The 18420-nt window shown below is 41.7% G+C and overlaps 1 protein-coding gene across 1 annotated transcript in view; it reads left to right on the top strand.

Annotated features, from left to right (window-relative positions):
* The window catches only part of LOC106563963 (V-set and immunoglobulin domain-containing protein 10-like 2), a 40718-nt gene extending 22745 nt beyond the window's left edge, over nucleotides 1-17973 (top strand). Inside the window, exons 10-13 of the mRNA XM_045714348.1 lie at nucleotides 6214-6336; nucleotides 15887-15911; nucleotides 16835-16941; nucleotides 17429-17973. Coding sequence (XP_045570304.1) covers nucleotides 6214-6336; nucleotides 15887-15911; nucleotides 16835-16941; nucleotides 17429-17451 — 278 coding nt within the window. The 3' untranslated portion in view covers nucleotides 17452-17973. The remainder of the gene's footprint in view (nucleotides 1-6213; nucleotides 6337-15886; nucleotides 15912-16834; nucleotides 16942-17428) is intronic.
* The last annotated feature ends 447 nt before the right edge of the window (nucleotides 17974-18420 follow it).

Here is an 18420-nt window from a genome sequence, read left to right on the forward strand (position 1 = left end):
GGGCCCTCACCTCCTCCCTGTAGTCTGTCTCGTCATCGTTGGTAATCAAGCCCACTACTGTTGTGTCGTCTGCAAACTTGATGATTGAGTTGGAGGCGTACATGGCCACACAGTCATTGGTGAACAGGGAGTACAGGAGGGGGCTGAGCACGCACCCTTGTGGGGCCCCAGTGTTGAGGATCAGCAAAGTGAAGATTTTGTTTCCTGCCTTCACAACCTGGGGTCTGCCTGTCAGAAAGTCCAGCACCCAATTGCACAGGGCGGGGTTGAGACCTAAGGCCTCGAGCTTAACCTCTATGGGCTAGGTGGGACGCTAAACTCTAAATTTATGCTTTCGCCGTAAAACCTTTTTGAAATTGTAAAACGTGGTTAGATTAAGGAGATGTTTATCTTTCAAATGGTGTAAAATAGTTGTATTTTTGAAAAATTTGAATTTTGACATTTATTTGGATTCAAATTTGCCGCTCTTGAAATGCACCTGCTGTTGATGGAGTGCACCACGGGTGGCACGCTAGCGTCCCACCTAGCCCCAAGAGGTTAATCTAACCACGTTTTACGATTTCAAAAAGGTTTTACGGCGAAAGCATAAATTTAGAGTATGTTAGGACAGTACATTTACAAGAGTTGTGTGTAATGTTTTGTCAAGTCAAAGACAGGGTCACCAAAACCATAAAACCAGCTAAAATGATGCACTAACCTTTTACAATCTCCATCAGATGACACTCCTAGGACATTATGTTAGACAATGCATGCATTTTTAGTTCTATCAAGTTCATATTTATATCCAAAAACAGCGTTTTACTATGGCATTGATGTTGAGGAAATCGTTTCCTCCAATAACCGGCAGTCAAGTCAGCGTCACAAATTAAATAATTAAAATTAGAAAACATTGGTAAAATATTATATTGTCATTTAAAGAATTATAGATTTACATCTCTTGAACGCAATCAACTTGCCAGATTTAAAAATAACCTTACTGGGAAATCACACTTTGCAATAATCTGAGCACTGCGCCCAGAAAAATACGCGTTGCGATACAGACTAGACGTCATGTTGGGGAGATCTAAAATCGAAAATACTATGTAAATAATCCATTACCTTTGATTCTCTTCATCAGATGTCACTTCCAGGTATCACAGGTCCATAACGAATGTAGTTTTGTTCAAAAAAGCTCATCATTTATGTCCAAAAATCTCCGTCTTGTTAGCACATGATCTAAGCCAGCCGGACTTCTCGTCATGAACGAGGGGAAAAAATATATTTACGTTCGTTCAAACATGTCAAACGTTGTATAGCATAAATCATTAGGGCCTTTTTTAACCAGAACATGAATAATATTCAAGGTGGACGAATGCATACTCTTTTATAACGTATTGGAACGAGGGTACCCAACATGAACTCGCGCGCCAGGTGTCTAATGGGACATCATCGTTCCATGGCTCTTGTTCGGTCAGATCTCCCTCCAGAAGACTCAAAACACTTTGTAAAGGCTGGTGACATCTAGTGGAAGCAATAGGAAGTGCCAAAATATTCCTCAGCCCCTGTGTTTTTCAATGGGATAGGTTTAAAGGTAATACAACACATCAGGTATCCACTTCCTGTCAGAAAATGTCTCAGGGTTTTGCCTGCCAAATGAGTTCTGTTATACTCACAGACACCATTCAAACAGTTTTAGAAACTTTAGAGTGTTTTCTATCCATATATAATAAGTATACGCATATTCTAGTTACTGGGTAGGATTAGTAACCAGATTAAATCGGGTACATTTTTTTTATCCAGACGTGCAAATGCTGCCCCCTAGCCCTAACAGGTTAAGCTCTCTAGGCTAGGCGGGACGAATTCGTCCCACCTACGTAACAGCCACTGCTATCCTGTGGCGCGATTTTCAAAACCTTAAAAATCCTATTACTTCAATTTCTCAAACATATGACTATTTTACAGCCATTTAAAGATAAGACTCTCGTTAATCTAACCACACTGTTCGATTTCAAAAAGGCTTTACAACGAAAGCAAAACATTAGATTATGTCAGCAGAGTACCAAGCCAGAAATAATCAGACACCCATTTTTCAAGCCAGCATATAATGTCACCAAAACCCAGAAGACAGCTAAATGCAGCACTCACCTTTGATGATCTTCATCAGATGACAACCCTAGGACATTATGTTATACAATACATGCATGTTTTGTTCAATCAAGTTCATATTTATATCAAAAACCAGCTTTTTACATTAGCATGTGACGTTCAGAACTAGCATACCCCCCGCAAACTTCCGGGGAATTCGCTAACATTTTACTAAATTACTCACGATAAACGTTCACAAAAAGCATAACAATTATTTTAAGAATTATAGATACAGACCTCCTCTATGCACTCGATATGTCCGATTTTAAAATAGCTTTTTGGTGAAAGCACATTTTGCAATATTCTAAGTACATAGCCCAGGCATCACGGGCTCGCTATTTAGACACCCGGCAAGTTTAGCACTCACCATAAACATATTTACTATTATAAAAGTTTGATTACCTTTTGTTGTCTTCGTCAGAATACACACCCAGGACTGCTACTTCAATAACAAATGTTGGTTTGGTCCAAAATAATCCATCGTTATATCCGAATAGCGGCGTTTTGTTCGTGCGTTCCAGACACTATCCGAAATAGTAAAGAAGTGTCGCGCGCATGGCGCAATTTGTGACAATAAAATTCTAAGTATTCCATTACCGTACTTCGAAGCATGTCAACCGCTGTTTAAAATCAATTTTTACGACATTTTTCTCGTAGAAAAGCGATAATATTCCGACAGGGAATCTCCTTTTCGGCAAACAGAGGAAAAAAATCCCAAAGGCGGGGGCGGTCGGGGTCACGCGCATAAGCCAGTGTCCCTTGATCGGCCACTTGAGAAAGGCGATAATGTGTTTCAGCCTGGGGCTGGAATGACGACATTCTGTTTTTTCCCGGGCTCTGAGAGCCTATGGAAGACGTGGGAAGTGTCACGTTAGAGCAGAGATCCTTAGTAAATGATAGAGATGGAAAACAAGTTCAAGAAATGGTCAGACAGGCCACTTCCTGTAAAGGAATCTCTCAGGTTTTGACCTGCCATTTGAGTTCTGTTATACTCACAGACACCATTCAAACAGTTTTAGAAAATTTAGGGTGTTTTCTATCCATATGTAATAAGTATATGCATATTCTAGTTACTGGGTAGGAGTGGTAACCAGATTAAATCGGGTATGTTTTTTATCCAGCCGTGTCAATACTGCCCCCTATCCTAAACAGGTTAATATTAGACATCGTGCACCAGCTGTTATTGATAAATAGACACATACCCCTGCCCCTCGTCTTACCAGACGTAGCTGCTCTGTCCTGTCGATTCACGGAAAACCCAGCCAGCTCTATATTATCCGTGTCGTCGTGCAGCCACGACTCGGTGAAACATAAGATAGTAGGATAGTCTTAATCGTAGATCATCTGGTTTATTTTCTAATGATTGCACATTGGCCAATAGTACGGATGGTAGTGGTGGTTTACACACTATCCTCCGAATTCTCACCAGGCACTGCAACCTCTGCCCCCGTTTTCTCTGTCTTTTCTTCATGCGAATGACAGGGATTTGGGCCTGGTCTCAAGAAAGCAGTATATCCTTCGCTTCAGACTCATTAAAGAAAAAATATTTTTCCAATTTGAGGTGAGTAATCGCTGTTCTGATGTCCAGAAGCTCTTTTCGGTCATAAGCGATGGAAGCAGCAATGTTATGTACAAAATAAGTTCCAAACAAAATAGCTCAGTTAGTTAGGAGCCCATAAAATGGCAGCCATCCCCATTCTGATCGGACAGTGCACTCAAGTGTTTTGGAAAGAAAAGAAAGAAGGGATACCGGTCTGTAGTTTTTGACATCAGAGGAGTCGAGTGTTGGTATCTTGAGGAGGGGAGTGACTCAGGCCATGTGGAAGTCAGAGGGGATGCAGCCAGTGGTCAGGGAATAATTAATGAGGGAAGTGAGAAATGCGAGAAGGTCTCCAGAGATGGTCTGAAGGGAGGAGGGGATGGTTTCAAGAGGGCAGTTTGTTGGGCAGCTGGACCTCACTAGTCGCAGGATTTTAAGGCATAGGGAAGTTCTGTGTGAGGGGGACCAATTGCTTCAGTAGGCTGAATGAAGGAGGAGCAGATGTCGTCAACTTTCTTTTCAGTGGTTGACAAAGTCATCCGCAGAGTGGGAGGAGGGAGTGGGTGGAGGATTAAGAAGGGAGGAGAAGGTGGAAAATATTTTCCCAGGATTAGAGGAAGAAGGTTGACATGCAGGGTGATAGAAAGTGGCTTTAGCAGTGGATACAGAGGAAGAGAATTTAGAGTGGAGGGAGTAGAAGGATGATAGGTCCTCCTGAAGTTTATTTTTCCTCTATTTTTGTTCCGTAAAATCACAATTAGTCACTCAGCCACGGAGCAGGAGGGGAGGGCTGAGAGGAAAGGGGACAGTGCGAGTCACATGACCATCTGGGTAGGGGCTGAGTGGTTAGGGTTGGAGGAAATGGAAATAGAAAAGGAAACAAAGTATTGATCAGAGACCTGGAAGGGGGTTGCAGTGAGGTTAGTAGGAGAACAGAGACCTGGAGGGGGGTTACAGTGAGATTAGTAGGAGAACAGAGACCTGGAGGGGGGTTGCTGTGAGATTAGTAGGAGAACAGCCTCTAGTAAAGTTGAGGTCAAGCGTATTGCCTGCCTTGTGAGTGGGAGGGGAAAGGGTGAAGTCAAAAGTGGCAAGAAGGGGAAAGAGAGGAGTTGGAAAGAAATGAATCGAAAGCAGATGTCGGAAGGTTGAAGTTACCAAGTATGAAGAGTGGTGAGCCATCTTCAGGAAATTGGTTTATCAAGGTGTCAAACTCATTGATGAACTCTCCAAGGGCACCTGGTGGGTGATAGATGACAATAATGTTAAGTTTGAGTGGACAAGTGACAGTGACATATTAGTATTCAAACGAGGAGATGGACAGGTGAGATTGGGAGAAAAGAGAAAATCTCCACTAAAGAGAAATTAGTAGCTCTGTGCCAGCATGCGACGACAAGATGCTCTCGGATTATGAGAAATGGTAGTCAGATGAAGGAAGAGCAGCTGAAGTAGCAGTGTTCTCTGGGGTGATCCATGTGTCTCTGTCAGGGCCAAAAAGTAAAGTGACTGAAGAGCAGCATAGGCTGAGATAAACTATGTGTTCTTGACCACAGATCGCCAGTTCCAAACGCTTCCAGAGACCAGGAATTCCACATGGGTTGTGTGCGTAGGGTACACTATATTATAAGGGTTGTAGCTTTGTCTATTCTGCTAGAGATTAGTTCTGAACCCGTTAGCTTTGTCTATTCTGTTAGAAATTAGTTCTGAGCCTGTTAGCTCGGCCTATTCTGTTAGAGATTAGTTCTGAACCTGTTAGCTCTGTCTATTCTGTTAGAGATTAGTTCTGAACCTGTTAGCTTTGTCTATTCTGTTAGAAATGAGTTCTGAGCCTGTTAGCTCGGCCTATTCTGTTAGAGATTAGTTCTGAACCTGTTAGTTTGGTCTATTCTGTTAGAGATTAGTTCTGAACCTGTTAGCTCTGTCTATTCTGTTTAGAGATTAGTTCTGAACCTGTTAGTTTGGTCTATTCTGTTAGAGATTAGTTCTGAATGTTCTCAAAGCATCACTGATTCACTAACATCCTAGCCGACATTAGCCAGTTAATTTGTATGTACTGTACGGACATGGTGCACCACAACCCAATGTTGACGATATATTACACATTTTGCAACAAAACATAGCTTGTTTTATTTAAACCTATATTTAACTAGGCAAGTCAGTTAAGAACTAATTCTTACTTACAACGACAGCCTACCCCGGACCAATTGTGCGCTACCCTAAGAGACTCCATTCACGACCAGATGTGATGCAGCCTGGATTCAAACCAGTGACTGCGGTGACCGCTCTTGCACTGAGATGCAGTGCCTTACACCGCTGCGCCACTCAGGTGCCCAAAATAATCCATCCTAGCTGTGCTATTGTGCAAGTCACTATATAGCTGACAATGCAGATTTTAAGGGCATTTTGCAAAGATCACATTAACGTAAAAGCTGCAGATGTCGGCTCAAACGGAAATTACCTGTTAATGTCAGGCTCGCTGTAAATGGTAGAGGGTATACATTTCTGTGTGTGTGTGTGTGTGTGTGTGTGTGTGTGTGTGTATTTTGCAGCGGACCCTCCCTTCAGTGCGTATCCTGCTGTGATTGGAGCTGCCATTGGAGGGATGCTCATCACTACCATAGCAACCATTCTGCTTTTCATGTACATAATCCGCAACCGCAACAACAACCCCCGTACGTACACACACACACACACACACACACACACACACACACACACACACACACACACACACACACATTACATACTCACGCACCACACACACACACACCTACACACACACACACACTATACACACACACACACATTACATACTCACTACACACACACACACACACACATACACACACACACACACACTATACACAGTTCAATTATAATGTAAACTCTAACCCTAACCATCCAGTTAATGTAAACTCTAACCCTAACCATCCAGTTAATGTAAACTCTAACCATCCAGTTAATGTAAACTCTAACTCTAACCATCCAGTTAATGTAAACTCTAACTCTAACCATCCAGTTAATGGAAACTCTAACCCTAACCATCCAGTTAATGTAAACTCTAACCCTAACCATCCAGTTAATGTAAACTCTAACTCTAACCATCCAGTTAATGGAAACTCTAACCCTAACCATCCAGTTAATGTAAACTCTAACTCTAACCATCCAGTTAATGTAAACTCTAACCCTAACCATCCAGTTAATATAAACTCTAACTCTAACCATCCAGTTAATGTAAACTCTAACCCTAACCATCCAGTTACTATAAACTCTAACTCTAACCATCCAGTTAATGTAAACTCTAACCATCCAGTTAATGTAAACTCTAACCCTAACCATCCAGTTAATGTAAACTCTAACCCTAACCATCCAGTTAATGTAAACTCTAACCCTAACCATCCAGTTAATATAAACTCTAACTCTAACCATCCAGTTAATGTAAACTCTAACCCTAACCATCCAGTTAACATAAACTCTAACTCTAACCATCCAGTTAATGTAAACTCTAACCCTAACCATCCAGTTAATATAAACTCTAACTCTAACCATCCAGTTAATGTAAACTCTAACCATCCAGTTAATGTAAACACTAACCCTAACCATCCAGTTAATATAAACTCTAACCATCCAGTTAATGTAAACTCTAACCATCCAGTTAATGTAAACTCTAACTCTAACCATCCAGTTAATGTAAACTCTAACCCTAACCATCCAGTTAATGTAAACTCTAACCCTAACCATCCAGTTAATGGAAACTCTAATCTAACCATCCAGTTAATGTAAACTCTAACCATCCAGTTAATGTAAACTCTAATCTAACCATCCAGTTAATGTAAACTCTAACCATCCAGTTAATGTAAACTCTAACCATCCAGTTAATGTAAACTCTAACTCTAACCATCCAGTTAATGTAAACTCTAACCCTAACCATCCAGTTAATGTAAACTCTAACCATCCAGTTAATGGAAACTCTAACCATCCAGTTAATGGAAACTCTAACTCTAACCATCCAGTTAATGTAAACTCTAACCCTAACCATCCAGTTAATGTAAACTCTAACCCTAACCATCCAGTTAATGGAAACTCTAACCCTAACCATCCAGTTAATGGAAACTCTAACTCTAACCATCCAGTTAATGTAAACTCTAACCCTAACCATCCAGTTAATGGAAACTCTAACTATCCAGTTAATGTAAACTCTAACTCTAACCATCCAGTTAATGGAAACTCTAACCATCCAGTTAATGGAAACTCTAACCATCCAGTAAATGGAAACTCTAACCCTAACCATCCAGTTAATGTAAACTCTAACCCTAACCATCCAGTTAATATAAACTCTAACCATCCAGTTAATGGAAACTCTAACTCTAACCATCCAGTTAATGTAAACTCTAACCATCCAGTTAATGTAAACTCTAACCCTAACCATCCAGTTAATGGAAACTCTAACTCTAACCATCCAGTTAATGTAAACTCTAACTCTAACCATCCAGTTAATGTAAACTCTAACCCTAACCATCCAGTTAATGTAAACTCTAACCATCCAGTTAATGTAAACTCTAACCATAACCATCCAGTTAATGTAAACTCTAACTCTAACCATCCAGTTAATGTAAACTCTAACCCTAACCATCCAGTTAATGTAAACTCTAACTCTAACCATCCAGTTAATGTAAACTCTAACCATCCAGTTTATGTAAACTCTAACCCTAACCATCCAGTTAATGGAAACTCTAACCATCCAGTTAATGTAAACTCTAACCATCCAGTTAATGTAAACTCTAACCATCCAGTTAATGTAAACTCTAACCATCCAGTTAATGTAAACTCTAACCCTAACCATCCAGTTAATGTTGTGGTGGCTAATTTCTGCATTACCAAATGAGGAGTTACAAACACACCAGTCCGAGTTAAACTACATCTTTAATACTTAAGATACTTTTGCAAAAGTACTTGACGCCCAATAATGCACTCTCTCGAATGAACTATTGAACAAGGTGATTACCCAATGGCTACAGGGATCTTTTATAGCAACAATACACCCCCTTCAACGTACATTGACAAACCACAGATACTTAGTAACAGTTCACAAAGGTTAAGTTTTGCATGACAGATATCCATAAAACACAGCAGACAGTAACTACTATGTCAACAGGATTAATGGTATAGCCCAGTATCTGGTCCCCTTAGAACTGTCCCTCCCTGGTACGGTATTGAACAAAACTATTTCATCCAATGGCATATATCAATTGTCAACTCTAGATACTCCCATCTCAAGCAAACCCCCTCTTGACCCTACTCCTGGACAGGCTCACTGGGGGGAGTGAGCCTCTAGGCCATATAATATCCCAGGATAAGTGTGAGATCTAAGAGAGGACATACAAGGGTCCATTTACTGCCATAATCCTCCCCACAATAAAGAAAAGGAGGGAGTGACTTGCTCACAGACATTGTGGAGAGAAGTCATTGGTTCCCCATTAATCACGCCATCCCTTCACATGGTTTAAGAATAGGTAAAGACACATTCTCATGATGACAAATCCGACTTCTCCCCTCTCTGGGCCCCAAGTGTCTGAGCCCCAGCTAAGGTAGACGTGCAATTGAAAAGACACCAGAGTCCAATGGACACTTTCTAATGACAAGTACCTCAAATAAGCATATTATACTAATAAAACATCTTAATTATCTATGTTACCCAACTAATTCTGATTCGTCCACGACAATGTAAACTCTAACCCTAACCATCCAGTTAATGTAAACTCTAACCCTAACCATCCAGTTAATATAAACTCTAACCATCCAGTTAATGGAAACTCTAACCCTAACCATCCAGTTAATATAAACTCTAACCATCCAGTTAATATAAACTCTAACCCTAACCATCCAGTTAATATAAACTCTAACCCTAACCATCCAGTTAATGTAAACTCTAACCCTAACCATCCAGTTACTATAAACTCTAACTCTAACCATCCAGTTAATGTAAACTCTAACCCTAACCATCCAGTTAATGTAAACTCTAACCCTAACCATCCAGTTAATGTAAACTCTAACCCTAACCATCCAGTTAATGGAAACTCTAACCCTAACCATCCAGTTAATGTAAACTCTAACCCTAACCATCCAGTTAATGTAAACTCTAACCCTAACCATCCAGTTAATGTAAACTCTAACCCTAACCATCCAGTTAATGTAAACTCTAACCCTAACCATCCAGTTAATGTAAACTCTCTCTAACCATCCAGTTAATGTAAACTCTAACCCTAACCATCCAGTTAATGTAAACTCTAACCATCCAGTTAATGTAAACTCTAACCCTAACCATCCAGGTTAATGTAAACTCTAACCCTAACCATCCAGTTAATGTAAAATCTAATCATCCAGTTAATGTAAACTCTAACTCTAATCAGGGGTGGAATTAACTAACCTCTGGTGTAGAACCAACTAGCAACTAGCTGACCCTGACTAGCATGCTGACCCTGACCCTGACCATACCTACCATGATGACCCTGACCCTGACTAGCATGATGACCCTGACCCTGACTAGTATGTTAACCCTGACCCTGACTAGCATGCTGACCCTGACCCTGACTAGCACGATGACCCTGACCCTAACTGGCATGCTGACCCTGACCTTAACTAGCATGTTGACCCTGACCTTAACTAGCATGTTGACCCTGACCTTAACTAGCATGATGACCCTGACCCTAACTAGTGTTAAAGTTGCGTCAGTTCGTTTCTGGTATCAGAACAAAATAGTTAGTACATAGTAACTTCAGATTTATTTGTACTTTAATTAATGCAAACACGTGTATGGTAAATATGTTGTTCGTATACGGTCTCTCTGTGACACCACGCAGGGCAGACAGAGAGCTGAAATGTCATCACAAGTTCTTCTTTAAATACTTCTTGACAGACGTAGTTCCCACTCCTTGATGGGCCTGTCAGAGTAGAGACTGGGTGTGGTTTAGACTTACTCCAGCCTATCGTTGGCGTGCAGGTTGGTCCCAACCTCTTGACGCATCACATGTTGCCTGGCGTTGGATCTTATATTCTTAGTGTCAGTTCTCACTCAAGAGTCAGCAACCACTCAATTTCCAGTGATTGACTTATTCAGTTGTTTCTCCACTCTACCTGTTCCTCACATGCTCCCCTTGTGATGGGTTTCACAACCTCCTATCACTAAGTCAGCTGCCTACACCTTGTTACACAATGCACAGTTCTCTAAAACCCCTACATTGCAACCATTATCTTGTTATTGCTGTTGTTCAGCAAAAGCTCTTGCGAAACCCTGTTTTAAAGCATCAGCATTCTGTCCACATGACCCACCATCACATGAGCCACTTACTCTAGCATATAGCAGTATTCAATTATCTATAGTTTATATACTTAATATTGTGGCATAGCTTCTCTGTTATTTTATATAGGTTACGCTAAGAAATAGTTGGTTAAACCCTAACACTAGTTTGATGACCCTGACCCTAACTAGCATGAGGACCCTGACCCTAACTAGCATGATGACATTGACCCTAACTAGCATGCTGACCCTAACTAGCATGATTACCCTAACTAGCATCCTGCCCCTGACCCTAACTAGCATCCTGCCCCTGACCCTAACTAGCATGAAGACACTGACGCTAACTAGCATCCTGACCCTGACCCTAACTAGCATCCTGACCCTGACCCTAACTAGCATCCTGACCCTGACCCTAACTAGCATCCTGACCCTGACCCTAACTAGCATCCTGACCCTGACCCTAACTAGCATCCTGACCCTGACCCTGACTAGCATCCTGACCCTGACCCTGACTAGCATGATGACCCTGACTTGCATGTTGGACCTGACCCTAACTAACATACTGACCCTGACCCTAACTAGCATCCTGACCCTGACCATAACAAGCATCCTGACCCTGACCCTAACTAGCATCCTGACCCTGACCCTAACTAGCATCCTGACCCTGACCCTAACTAGCATCCTGACCCTGACCCTAACTAGCATCCTGACCCTGACCATAACAAGCATCCTGACCCTGACTAGCATGATGACCCTGACCCTGACTAGCATGATGACCCTGACCCCGACCCTAACAAGCATCCTAACCCTGACCCTGACTAGCATGATGACCCCAACCCTAACTAGCATGCTGACCCTGACCCTGACCCTGACCATACCTACCATGATGACCCTGACCCTGACTAGCATGATGACCCTGACCCTGACTAGCATGATGACCCTGACCCTGACTAGCATGCTGACCCTGACCCTGACTAGCATGATGACCCTGACCCTGACTAGCATGATGACCCTGACCCTGACCCTGACCATACCTACCATGATGACCCTGACCCTGACTAGCATGATGACCCTGACCCTGACTAGCATGATGACCCTGACCCTGACTAGCATGATGACCCTGACCCTGACTAGCATGATGACCCTGACCCTGACTAGCATGCTGACCCTGACCCTGACTAGCATGCTGACCCTGACCCTGACTAGCATGCTGACCCCTGACCCTGACTAGCATGATGACCCTGACCCTGACTAGCATGATGACCCTGACCCTGACTAGCATGATGACCCTGACCCTGACTAGCATGCTGACCCTGACCCTGACTAGCATGCTGACCCTGACCCTGACTAGCATGATGACCCTGACCCTGACTAGCATGATGACCCTGACCCTGACTAGCATGCTGACCCTGACCCTGACTAGCATGCTGACCCTGACCCTGACTAGCATGATGACCCTGACCCTGACTAGCATGCTGACCCTGACCCTGACTAGCATGCTGACCCTGACCCTGACTAGCATGCTGACCCTGACCCTGACTAGCATGTTAACCCTGACCCTGACTAGCATGATGACCCTGACCCTAACTAGTATCCTGACGCTGACCCTGACTAACATTCTGACCCTGACCCTGACTAGCATGATGACCCTGACCCTGACTAGCATGCTGACCCTGACCCTGACTAGCATGCTGACCCTGACCCTGACTAGCATGCTGACCCTGACCCTGACTAGCATGTTAACCCTGACCCTGACTAGCATGATGACCCTGACCCTAACTAGTATCCTGACGCTGACCCTGACTAACATTCTGACCCTGACCCTGACTAGCATGCTGACCCTGACCCTGACTAGCATGATGACCCTGACCCTGACTAACATTCTGACCCTGACCCTGATCCTAACTGGCATGCTGACCCTCACTGGGTGTCACGTTCGTTTGTAGAAACGGACCAAGGCGCAGCGAATGTTGAGTTCCACATGATTTATTAGAAAGTGAAACTAAGCAAACACAAAAACAAATAAACAATAAACTAACAACGAACCAGAGATGCTATGTGCACTAACTCAAAACACAACATCCCATAAACACTGGTGGGAAAAACAACGATTACCAGCTGCTTCTAATTGGGAATCATACAAATCACCAACATAGAAAATCAAACCTAGAACCCCACATAGAAATAAATAAACTAGATCAACCCCCCAGTCACGCCCTGACCTACTCTACCATAGAAAATAAGAGCTCTCTACGGTCAGGACGTGACACCAGGAGTTATCAGGATACAACTACAGTTTGATTTATTTTTATTTAAAAACAGAAATATTTAACCTTTTTTTAACTTGGCAAGTTTTTTTTTATTTATTTTTAATTTCACCTTGATTTAACCAGGTAGGTATGTATATATAGTGTGTATGTATTTCACCTTGATTTAACCAGGTAGGCCATTTGAGAACAAGTTCTCATTTACAACTGCGACCTAGCAAAGATAAAGCAAACCAGTGCGACAAAAACAACAACACAGAGTTACACATGGGATAAACAAACGTACAGTCAATAACACAATAGAAAAATCTATGTACAGTGTGTGCAAATGTAGAAGATTAGGGAGGCAAGGCAATAAATAGATGAAATAATTACAATGTAGCATTAACACTGGAGTGATAGAGGTGCAGATGATGATGCGCAAGTAGAGATACTGGGGTGCAAAAGAGCAAAAAGATAAACAACAATATGGGGATGAGGTAGTTGTGTGTGCTATTTACAGATTGGCTGTGTACAGGTACAGTGATCGGTAAGCTGCTCTGACAGCTGATGCTTAAGGTTAGAGAGGGAGATATAAGCTTCAGTCATTCAGTGATTTTTGCAACTCGTTCTAGTCATTAGCAGCAGAGACCTGGAAGGAAAGGCGGCCAAAGGGGAGTGTTGGCTTTGGGGACGACCAGTGAAATATAACTGCTGGAGCACGTGCTACGGGTGGGTGTTGCTATGGTGACCAGTGAGCTGAGATAAGGTGGGGCCTTACCTAGCATAGACTTATAGATGACCTGGAGCCAGTGGGTTTGGCGACGAATATGTAGTGAGGGCCAGCCAACGAGAACATACAGGTTGCAGTGGTGGTGTCACGGGTGTCGTTGTGTATTGATGACCAAAACGCAGCAGGAATGTGGATGCTCATCTTTATATTTATTAAATAAAGAGAACACGAAAAAACAACAAAACAAAGCACGGCAGACGACAGTTTTACAGGCTATACGCAGCAGTGCAAAATACAACTACCCACAAAAACCCCAGGTGAAAACAAGCTCCTAATATATGACTCCCAATCAGGAACAACAACGTACAACTGTTCCTGATCGGGAGCCACACAGACAACAAAGAAATAGACAAACCCGAAAACCATAGAAAACCAAAACCAGAACATACACTAAAACCCCGGAATACATAAACCAAACACCCCTTTAATACTACACACACAACCCGAACCATATGAAACAAATACCCTTCTGCCACGTCATGACCAAACTACAATACAAATACTCCCTCTACTGGTCAGGACGTGACAGGTGGGTAGTATAGGGGGCTTTGGTGACAAATCGGATGGCACTGTGAAAGACTACACCCAGTTTGCTGAGTAGAGTGTTGGAGGCCATTTTGTAAATGACATCACCAAAGTCACAGATCGGTAGGATGGTCAGTTTTACGAGGGTATATTTGGCAGCATGAGTGAAGGAGGCTTTGTTGCGAAATAGGAAGCCGATTCTAGATTTAATTTTGGATTGGAGATGCTTCATGTTAGTCTGGAAAGAGAGTTTACAGTCTAACCAGACACCTAGGTATTTGTAGTTGTCCACATAATCTAAGTCAGAACCGTCCAGAGTAGTGATGCTAGTCGGGCGGGAGGGTGCGGGCACCAATCGGTTGAACAGCATGCACTTAGTTTTACTAGCATTTAAAAGCAGTTTGAGGCCACGGAAGGAGTGTTGTGGCATTGGCATTGAAGCTCGTTTGGAGGTTTGTTTACACAGTGTCCAAAGAAGCGCCAGATGTATACAGAATGGTGGTGTCTGCTTAGAGGTGGATCAGAGAATCACCAGCAGCAAGAGCGACATCATTGATATATACAGAGAAAAGACTCGGCCTGAGAATTGAACCCTGTGGCACCCCCATAGAGACTGCCAGAGGTCCGGACATCAGGCCCTCCGATTTGACACACTGAACTCTATGTGAGAAGTAGTTGGTGAACCAGGCGAGGCAGTCATTTGAGAAGCCAAGGCTATTGAGTCTGCCGATAAGAATGTGGTGATTGACAGAGTCGAAAGCCTTGGCCAGGTCGATGAAGACGGCTGCACAGTACCATCTTTTATCGATGGCGGTTATGATATCGTTTAGGACCTTGAGCGTGGCTGAGGTGCAACCACGACCAGCTCTGAAACCAGATTGCATAGTGGAGAAGGTACGGTGGGATTCGAAATGGTCGGTCATCTGTTTGTTAACTTGGCTTTCAAAGATTTTAGAAAGACAGGGCAGGATTGATATAGGTCTATAACAGTTTGGATCTAGAGTGTCCCCTCCTTTGAAGAGGGGGATGACCGCGGCAGTTTTCCAATCTTTGGGGATCTCCGACGATACGAAAGAGAGGTTAAATAGGCTAGTAATAGGGGTTGCAACAATTTTGGCGGATCATTTTAGAAAGAGAAGGTCCAGATTGTCTAGCCCAGCTGATTTGTAGGGATTCAGATTTTGCAGCTCTTGCAAGTCAGTTAAGAACAAATTATTATTTACAATGATGGCCTACAAGAACAGTTTAATGTGACCCTGACCAGGAGTTATCAGGAAACAACAACAGTTTAATATCTGACCAGGAGTTATCAGGAAACAACAACAGTTTAATGTGACCTTAACTCTCCTGTTTCTAAACAGGACTCCATGACATGCTGTTTGGAATGTGAGTATGGAGTCATACAGGCCATGTGTAAAATATGCGTATGTAGAATGTGTGTATAAAACACTTGTGTGTGTGTGTGTGTGTATATATATATATAATGTGTGTATAATGTGTCTATAATATGTGTGTGTGTATATATATATAAAATGTGTATATAACATGTGTATGTGTGTGTTTGTGTATATATATATACACATTATATACATTATATGTTCGTGTATATATATATATATATATATATACATATAATGTGGGTATCATGTGTATATAGTATATATATTATATGTTCGTGTATATATATATATATATATACACGAACATATAATGTATATAATGTGTATGTAATATGTGTGTATATATATACATATATATACACACACATACTATATACACATGATACCCACATTATATATATAATGTGGGTGAGGGAAAAAAGTGAGGGAAAAAAGTATTTGATCCCCTGCTGATTTTGTACGTTTGCCCACTGACAAAGAAATGATCAGTCTATAATTTTAATGGTAGGTTTATTTGAACAGTGAGAGACAGAATAACAATAAAAAAATCCAGAAAAACGCATGTCAAAATGTTATAAGATTATTTGCATTTTAAGGAGGGGTATATATATATATATACACATACTATATACACATGATACCCACATTATATATACATTATATATATATATATATATATATATATATATATAAAATGTGGGTATCATGTGTATTATATATATATATATATATATATATATATATAAAATGTGGGTATCATGTGTATATAGTATGTGTGTGTGTGTGTGTGTGTGTGTGTGTGTATATATATATATATATATAAAATGTATATATAATAAGTGTATGTGTGTTTGTATGTATATATATATACATGTATATGATGTGTGTATAATGTGTGCGTGTGTGTAGGCAGCACAGCCGGTCCAGGGAGAACATCAACCTGCCTGATGATGAGGTGATGGGAGGAGTTGACAGAGAGGGAGGAGCTACAGAACATTGCCCCTCCCCTAGCCCAGGTACCCTAATGTCTCATTAACATAATGAGATGTAATCTCCCCCCAGGTCCATGTCATTAAAGTAGTAATATGTAGCAATCGCTCCGTGATTGGTTGCCACAATTCTATGTTTGTCTAATTTCAGTTTGAGACAAAACAAAACAAGTGTGGAATATTTACATTGTAGTCGTTTAGCAGATGCTCTAATCCAGAGCATATCATTGTATACCCAAACTGTGAAATATATTTTCAATAACCTATAATAATGTTTGAAGCTGGTGTATCAAACACAAACTAAGACAAGTCAAATTTAAGAAAAGGAAGCATATAGAGCACATAGAACAGATCTACCTCTTCTTAGACTTGCTTACAATGAGAATGTCAGATCTATAACTCACATTTCTATGTGAATTTTGGTCACGTCACCCAAAAAGTTATATACTGGATCTTTAACATGTTAATAAATCCAATCAGTTCTATGATGATAAATTAATCTTCTCTTCTCTAGGTCACGTCCATGTCCTCTCCTAGGGCTGCCTCCCCCCTCTCTGCCTCCCCCGTCTCCCCTCCTCTACCCGCTGAGGACAACGACCCTGTCACCGTCACCATCACCGTCATGGCAACGGGCTGAAGATCACACACACATCCATACATACTGGATAATGCTGCGTTCATAACAAGTGGGAAACTCGGCAAATACAATTTGTATTGAAAGTACAGCTATCATGCTCAAAAACATTAGTGTTCAAATACCATACTAATAGATTGTTTTTCATAAATAATGTTTTGCTGTTGCATTTAACTTCCAAAAATGCTGTTATCAAGGTAATTTCCTTAGTATGTGATGTCAGAGTTCAGCATGTGGGAGAAGTCGAGGCTCAGAGATGATAGACGAGTTTCCCACTAGTAATTATCAGTTGGAAGGGCGTGCAAGTGGATTTTTCCAAGTCATGTGCTGGTATTTATGAATACAGGAGATGATGTGAATGCAGCCTAAGCACCTTCTGTCTGTTCTGCCTTCCAGGTTGAAATAAAGTACAGTTCTTATCACAACTTATTTTATTTGATACACAATAAGGGTTACACACCAACACACACCAACACGAGACAGACAGACAGACAGACAGACAGACAGACAGACAGACAGACAGACAGACAGACAGACAGACAGACAGACAGACAGACAGACAGACAGACAGACAGACAGACAGACAGACAGACAGACAGACAGACAGACAGACAGACAGAGGTCTTTACCGAGAGCTATGTAAGTGTGCTGAGCTGTAGAGAAGTTGTGTTTGATTGATTGATGTAGGGATCTGATTCTATGTGAAAATGTAGTTACTAGGGGAATGATAATTGTCTGCTGATTGAATATTGATGACAAAGGAGAAGAGACAGAGGAAGTGTTGCGATTTAGTGGTTGGTGCAGATCACTCCCAATAGGGGAGTCAGGATTAGGGTGGAGGAGAGAGATAGGGGTTAGGTTAGGATGGGGAC

Source organism: Salmo salar, chromosome ssa03 (assembly GCF_905237065.1).
Source record: "Salmo salar chromosome ssa03, Ssal_v3.1, whole genome shotgun sequence".
Lineage (NCBI taxonomy): Eukaryota > Metazoa > Chordata > Actinopteri > Salmoniformes > Salmonidae > Salmo > Salmo salar.